Source organism: Camarhynchus parvulus, chromosome 5, assembly GCF_901933205.1.
Source record: "Camarhynchus parvulus chromosome 5, STF_HiC, whole genome shotgun sequence".
In the NCBI taxonomy this organism is placed as follows: domain Eukaryota; kingdom Metazoa; phylum Chordata; class Aves; order Passeriformes; family Thraupidae; genus Camarhynchus; species Camarhynchus parvulus.
Genome location: NC_044575.1, coordinates 29,084,907 through 29,092,304, shown reverse-complemented (window position 1 = coordinate 29,092,304; position 7,398 = coordinate 29,084,907). Strand labels below are relative to the sequence as shown.

The following is a 7,398-nucleotide window of genomic DNA, read 5'->3' as shown; positions in this document are numbered from 1 at the left end:
GCCCCCCGCGGCCGCCGCCCCGCCCCTCGCGCCCCCGCGCCGCCGGCCAACGGCAGCGCGCGCGCAAGGAGGTGTGTCCCGCCCCGCCCCCCTCCGCGCGCGGCCCCGCCCCGCTCCCCTCACGGCCGCCTGGGGTTTTTCCACTGCGGCCGCCTCGGCCTCCTGCCGGTGCGGCAGCGCTGCCGGGCCCCCGCCCCTTCACGGCCTCCCGCCGCACACCCCGCAGGCCGAGGGCAGCCGCTGTCGCACCCGCCCCGCCGGGGCACAGGCGCGGGCTCGGACACGAGCAGCACCTCAGCCGGGCTCCCTGGCTGGCCACAGCGAGCTCCGGGAGCCCCCGTGCGGGAACGCTGCTCCGTGGCTTCACTGGACAAATACGGGTAACCTCATCACCTGATGGCCTTGATAAAGCAGTGAAGGACCACCTGTCCAGCACCTGCCTCGAATATTGACCTCGGAGCATCGTGGCGTGAGACGATTCTCAGGTCTCCAGCTGTTCCTATTCGAGGCACATTTGAAGGATGATTAACAAATGAGTTAAAAACAAATTAAAGTCCCCATCTTTCCCTGCTGTGACAAGGCAACAGGACTCCCTCCCACTGTCGAATGTGCAGTCTTTCTGTACAAACTTGAACGACAGGATGCCAGTTCATGACATGACAGAACACAAACATGGTTAAACAGGGACTTGCCAGTGACACACACCAAAAATCCAAGCATACTTTTGCTTTTTCTCTTAAAGTTCTTCTCCTCCCATCTCTATGTCAGTAACTCCCCCATGTCTTGTGAATGTGAATTATTGTTAGCACTCCTCCAGGACCTCATGTATCTTTTCTGTCCTGTTTACTGACCTGGCTGTTCACAGTGCTTTTAAAAACTCTTCTACCTCGTACTCTGATTTTTCTTTCCCTTTCTTCCTGTCCCCCCCTCTGAAGCTGTCATACCAGCTGTCATAACTCATGCTTATTTACTTCAGTCCTTCTCATCTGCCATTTCAAACCTTTCTTCCCTCTTTAAAAAGCCTGTTTTCAATTTTTTGGGGTTTTTTCCACTTTTACTTCATTGATGAACTTCTTTCATCTTCTTTTGAACTTCAGTGTTTTCTTCTCCATTTCTGCAGTTCATTGTGTGCTGTTACATTTTTCCCCTCCAGGCCATCCCTCCACCTGGTCTCTTGTGTCATAGTGAGATCCTGGACGTACTGCACAAGACTTCCCACAGATGACAGCCATCAACCACTCCTCCAGGCAAAGCAAAGACCTTGGCAGTGATTCTCTGAAAAACATTGGTTTTTCATGTCCCTTAAGACTCCTTTGCTGCCCCTGTGAGAACAAGTTAACAGGTTTTTTATATATATAGTGTCCACCCAAGAGCTCTGATGATACCATGAATTAAGTAAATTGCTCACAGAAAGATGGTACCTGCAATTAAAGCTAACACTCAAAAACTGTGGGAGAAGGGAAAAAATAGAAAGGCCAAAGAAATCAGGATGGCAGTTTGGAAGTCACAGAGCTGTAGTTTTATATTACTGCCACGTAAGTCACATGAAGTAATAACTGAAATGCATTAAAGGGAGCACAATACAAAGACTCATTAAGTCTCTGTATGCAAAGCCAAGTCTCCAGTTTATCATGTATTTAGATGGCAAGGGACCAGAAAACTCTGCTTTAAACCTTGGGGAAAAAAATCAAAAGAGCTTATAGCTAGGTGTGGTACAGATGAGAAAATACATTTATGGAATTGCAGATGGTAAGGACAAAGGGGGGAAAGAGAACCTTCTTGAGGAGAGGAGGTTGCATGGAGAGCTCATAGAAACCTTCCAGTATCTAAAGGGGGCCTTCTGGGAAGCCAGAGGGAGACTTTTCATCAGGAATTGTAGTGATAGGACAAGGAGTAATGGAAAAAGGGGAAATTTAGGTTAGATGTTAGAATTTTTTCCTTTGCATGTGATTAGACACTGGACCAGGTTGCCCAAAGAGGTTGTGAATGCCCCAACCCTGGCAGTGTTCAAAGCAAGGCTGGATATATGCCTTGAGCAACCTGGTCTTGTGTGAGGTGTCCCTTTCCAAGGCGGTGGTGTAGAACTAGATTCTCTTTAAGGTTCATTCCAACCCCTTAACGGTCTGTGATTCCATGAAAACCTCCGTCCCTTCATCACGGCAAGAGACACGTGCAGCACCACTAAACCATGTGCCCTTTAAAATTTTAAAACATAAACAGAGGAAGCAAGCAATGAATTGTCAACATGTGCAAACCGCAGAAAGCGCTGATGTCACCGGGATTAAGGACAGACGCCTGGCGAGGTACAACAAGCGGGACAGCCCGTTGCCAGCACTCCCGGGCGGCCCGGCCGGCCCGGAGCGAGCGAGCGGAGCCGCAGCGCCTGCCGCCGGCTCAGGCTCCTCCCGCGGGAGGCCGGCCGGCGCGGGCCCCGCCTGCCCGGCATGGCGGAGGAGCGGCGCTTTCTCTCGGCCTCCGGGGTGCCGATCGCGCTGCGGCGCCGCCAGCACAGCGCGTCCTGCCGGGAGCTGGCGGTGCGCGGCCCCCGCCTGCAGCTGCGCTCGCTCAGCGCCGCCACCTCCGCCGTCTGGCTGGCGGCCTACGGGCTCTTCGCGCTCTGCGAGGTACCGGCCCCGCCGCCGCCCTCGGGCCCCTCCGCGGCTCGGGCCCGGCTCGGCTGCGCCCCTCAGCCCGTGTCCCGCTGTCGCACCGGGGGACCGGGGGAGTCCCGCGGGCTGGGCAGCCTTGGCTAGCGGCGCCCGGGGCATGGAGGGCGGCCGCAGCCCGTGGGAAGGCGCTCAGCGTCACTTTGGGCATCCCCCGCGCCCCGGGGACGCCGAGGTGATGGGTGTGCTGGCAGAGGGAGAGCTGTGCCAGCCTGAAGGCCGCGGGCTGGCACCTGCTTGCCCCGGTGTCTTCTCGGGTGCCTCTGTTGGTTTGCAGCCTCTTAGACAGGGTAGATGTATATCTGCGTGCTGAATGATGCCTGGCACATGCTTGCGAGTCCAGATTAAACGTGCTCTGCTTGGAGAGATGAGTTGTGAGAATCTGAAATTAAGGAGGAATTGAGAAAGGTGAATGATTTTTAATCCCCAAAAGAAATTTCTCTGAGTGACTCAGCACTGCACCATGAATGTCATCAATTTTCACAGCTGAGGCAGAAAGATGTTTGCAGTACAGATTTAAAAATCTGCTGATACGTAAACTAATGCTTTTGGATTTATCAAAAACTGGACCCAGATCAGTTATGTCCAGACTGAATTCAGTAGCTTAACCAAAGAAGCTGGTCACCATGACCCATGCTTTGACTATTGCACATCCATTTTTTTCAGTAATCTTTCCTAAGAAATTAAGATAGAGATTGCATTATAAGTCAGTTGTCAGGAGTCAGACAGGAATAGATGGCTCATGTCTGAGTTTCATTTTTTATGAAAGCATACACTGCAGTCAGTGGTTACCACCCACTGCCTTCCTGCTTGCCTTTACACACACTCCTGCAGCCTACATGCAAGTGACTGCAATTCTTCCTTTTGTTAGGAAATCAGATCTGAAAGAGTCTCTGTCTTTTTGTGGATTTCAGTGTCTGTACTTCATGACTCTTTTTTCCCCCCCGTGACAGCAAACTTTTGGAGAAGTCCTGTGTACTTCCTGGAGCCATGGCTTCTTTAGCTCACATGGTGGTACAGGCCCAGCTTGAATGGTGGGGCTGTGCAGTTCTGGTTCTTTAGGAAGTGTCAGTTATAACTCTCATTAGTGGGTAGGTGGCCTGGAGTTCTCTAAAACACGTCCCAGAAACAGGTTGTAGGTTTTGGACCTTTAGAATTTATTACTAGGTCTTCAGATGACTTACTGGGGACTGTAGTGTCATCAGTTATATATTAAAATGTAACAGCAGTGCCAGGATTGCAGCATACAGAAGACATTGATCCTTAGAAAAAGTACAGGATAAAGCAAATTTTCTTTCGATTGGTATTTAAGGCAAAAAGAGGGTGAGGTTTGAACAAGTTTAGACTGGCAGATCATAATAAGAAAGCCACCAGGGCAGTGTTTATCCTGAAGGAGGGTTCCTCCACTGTGAGAATCCACCCTTGGTTCCTGTAAACATTTCACAGCACTTTTTTGTCAGTGACATCATCTTTAGAAGTTGGCATAATACACTTTCATTGACACAACTGGCTTGTTTGGATTTAGATTTCTGCATTGAACTTGGAAGCGAATAGAATTTTCTTGCAGTTTTTAATTTCAGCTCCTAGTGCATACCTCTTTTAGTGCATACTGCAAAGACTGATTTAAACCTCACTACATAATTATCAGCCAGCCAGGTGAATAAAAGGACTCTACCTAAGTAAAAATGCTTTGCACCTGTAGCTTCAGTATACAATTTACTGTGCAATTTTACTTTCTCTAAAGCTGTGTTAAAGTAATTGTAAGACCAGAGCTCTGCCTTTTCTTGGCTTGTGTTACAGAACAGTATGGTGCTCTCTGCTGCCATCTTCATCACGCTGATTGGCCTGATCATATACCTGCACTTCGTGAAGGTTGACCAGGAATCCCTGCTGGTCATCGGCTCACTCGGCATTCAGGTGACTTCAGCCTATGCCTCAGGGAAAGAGAGCACAACCTTCATTGAGATGGGTCAAGTGAAGGATGTGGTCATCAATGAAGCCATCCATATGGTAATCATACAAAGTCTGTCTTCTTGTGTCTGGGCACACTCACATCCAGTGTATTTTCATAAGCATGATTTACCAGAGCAATTAAACACGGCACCATCCATAGCTTTACTAGCATCAGGAGCTTTATTTCAGATTTTTCTCCTTATTCTGTCATCTCTCACCTTTAAAGGAGAACTCGAACCAAACAAATAACCTCAAAAAGACAAATCCATCCCTTGGATAATGCCACTGGCATTGAGCTAGTGAGTTTAGTTCTTTCTGTTATTGCTGTTCTTACAAATCCAATGATGTCCAGCTCCATATGTAATCAAGATGGAGATGAGAAGCTACGACAACACAAATGATGGTTTTTCCTGTTGCCGGGGTTTTCTGCAAAGCTTCTATAAAAAAGCAGACCTTACCCTTCCAGCATGTGTGTGTTCTTTTCAGGTTAAAAAATTAATAGAAAAAAAACAGGCAAAATTATTTCTTTATTGAGTGAAAGATATTGATAAAAATTTGTATTCTTGACTATGACCTGACAGGATTTGCCTTCAGCCCAGTGAGTTGAAACAGACCCTATTCCTGTGCTAACTCCAGGCAGTTTGATAGCATTTTAATACTCCAATGATTTTTGTCTGTTTGTCTTGTAGCAAAAAGTTATCTACTACCTGTGTATCCTCCTCCAGGACCCTGAAGATCCTCAGGGAGTATCTGAGGTTGTGCCACTCTTTCAGGTGAGTTTGAATGGTGGAGAAAGCCAGATGGTGTTCTGTGTGTGCATCAGTTGTCTAAGCATATTTTTATTCCGCTGCAGGTAGCTGGTGACAGTTGCCTTTCCCTGGCTGGGCTGTCAGGGTGGGTGGCACTTGAAGTCTCACAGAACTACATACTAGGGATGGGTTTTTTCATTTCTTCTCCATTCAAACAGCAGGGAGTTGTGTCAATCTGAACCCAGACAGGAGTTTGCATGAACTAAAAGTCTTTGGCTCACATAGGGTGCTGAGGACTTGTAGAGCTTTCTGTGCAGTCTTGTGCTCAGTTACCACCATAACTCTGGCACTGTGCTGCAGTTGATTTTTTCCTTAGCTCTGTGTACCAAAAGTTCTCATAAATCCTCCTTGGCATTGGAATGACTTCCCCTGCCTGCCTTGCTGACAAAGATCATGGTACAAGCAGTGACCAATTTGTTTAATGTATCATAACTTGTTTGTGTTGCCGTTGCCTCATCTCCCCTCTCTCTTCTCTTGCTAACGTGTTCTGACTGTTCATAATCCCATTTTTGGAGTGGATTTGCTTTGTGTGTGTTCATGCCTAACACAACAGTGCCCTTAACCATGAGGGGTGGTAAGCAGCACAGAGGTCCCTCAATTTTTAGACTGCTGAGCTGTAGAGCCCTCTCTGTCCTTAATCCACCTGCTGCTGGTGACTGTTTTGTAATCTGCCTACAGTTTGTGACTGGATACAGTCAGTCGTCAGTCTGAATACTTAGGAGTATAAATAGTCTATTCCATTTACACCTGCTGCTAACTCAGTTCCATGGTTGCAAAGATCTTTAATAACAGTAATATAAATTAGATATTTCACATATAAACAAGGGGAAAAGTAGATTTGCTGGAAATCAACAACTACTAAATTCCAGATAGCTGCATTCAAGTACCTGATATTCGTTTGATATACTCCTTTCCAGGTTCAAAGGGTCTGCCTGCCTGGCGTCTGTATTGTTTCTCTTTTTTTTTTTTTTTTTTTTTTACCATTCAACTCTGAATAGTTTTGTTTTCATGGAAATACCTTAGCACTGGTAGAGTTGGCTCCAGCAGCAGAGGAGGAATGGAACTCTTCCATTTTGAAATTCAGTGCCTGTCTGTAATTATTTTAACATGCAAGTTAGTATGTTAGTTTTGTAGGAGCAATGATTAGTAACTTTATTGTGTCTCCTTCACTGGGTTTCTCTAAGTTATGTCAGCCTTCAAAAATACAATTTCCCGTGTCACTCAGCCCAGGAGCCTTACTGCACTGATTTGACCTTTTGTTCTCTTAAGCAACTCTTGAAAGGAGGCATTAGATGGACTTTATACAGTAATGCTGTTTTGGGAGCTCAAAAGTTATAGGATCATAGTGACTGTGGGACCATGGGACCGTGAAACTTTCACTTCCTTGCTAGTTTTAAGCTGGTCCAGGTTATAATTGCTGAAAAATCATTGTACTTTGACCACTGTTTGCTGTTTGGGTAAAATTAATTGGTGTTTCAGTTTAGAGTCTGATTCTCTGTTGTTTGACTTCTAGAGCTCCAAGCCACGACTGGACTGCTTGATAGAAGTGTACAAAAGTTGTCAAGAGATCCTGGAGCAGAGGAAGACAGCTCCACAATCAAGTGAAATAAAATAGCTGAAAAAAAGACAGCAAACTTTCAGCAGGACTCAGAGTGACACATGGAAAAGCAAGCAAAACTGCCCCATGAGCAGAACTTTTTAGGCTCAGACAGAAGAAACTTTTTCTTGCCTCTCGAGAAAAGAATTATGGGGAAATAGGGCAAAGGGAAACAAGAAAATGCATCCATTTTTTACTGTTTCATGCATCTGAAAATTATGCTAAAATTATAAAATAATCTTGGCTGGACTGCCATAAGTATGTATTCTTTGGTTTTTATTTAACCCTTTGTTTGAAAATTACTCTAAATACCAAAGCTGATGTGTGGGATCAGATAGTAACTTCCTGATGACAGGAGAATTTCAGAAGGACA

The 7,398-nt window shown here is 46.6% G+C and overlaps 1 protein-coding gene across 1 annotated transcript; it reads left to right on the top strand.

Annotated features, from left to right (window-relative positions):
- The first annotated feature begins 2,436 nt into the window (after positions 1 to 2,436).
- On the top strand, positions 2,437 to 7,062 carry PIGH (phosphatidylinositol glycan anchor biosynthesis class H). Its single transcript, XM_030949722.1, has 4 exons — positions 2,437 to 2,624; positions 4,467 to 4,676; positions 5,309 to 5,392; positions 6,942 to 7,062. The coding sequence occupies exons 1-4, from the start codon at positions 2,445 to 2,447 to the stop codon at positions 7,041 to 7,043; spliced, it is 576 nt and encodes a 191-aa protein (XP_030805582.1). The 5' UTR covers positions 2,437 to 2,444; the 3' UTR covers positions 7,044 to 7,062.
- Positions 7,063 to 7,398: the final 336 nt, after the last annotated feature.

What these genes read in the sequence shown, in the direction of transcription:
- PIGH (XM_030949722.1), top strand. Translation starts at nt 2,445, where the DNA reads ATGGCGGAGGAGCGGCGCTTTCTCTCGGCCTCCGGGGTGCCGATCGCG. An exon ending in GGCTCTTCGCGCTCTGCGAG is followed by an intron (nt 2,625 to 4,466) that starts GTACCGGCCCCG and finishes CTTGTGTTACAG; the next exon opens with AACAGTATGGTGCTCTCTGC. An exon ending in TCAATGAAGCCATCCATATG is followed by an intron (nt 4,677 to 5,308) that starts GTAATCATACAA and finishes TTTGTCTTGTAG; the next exon opens with CAAAAAGTTATCTACTACCT.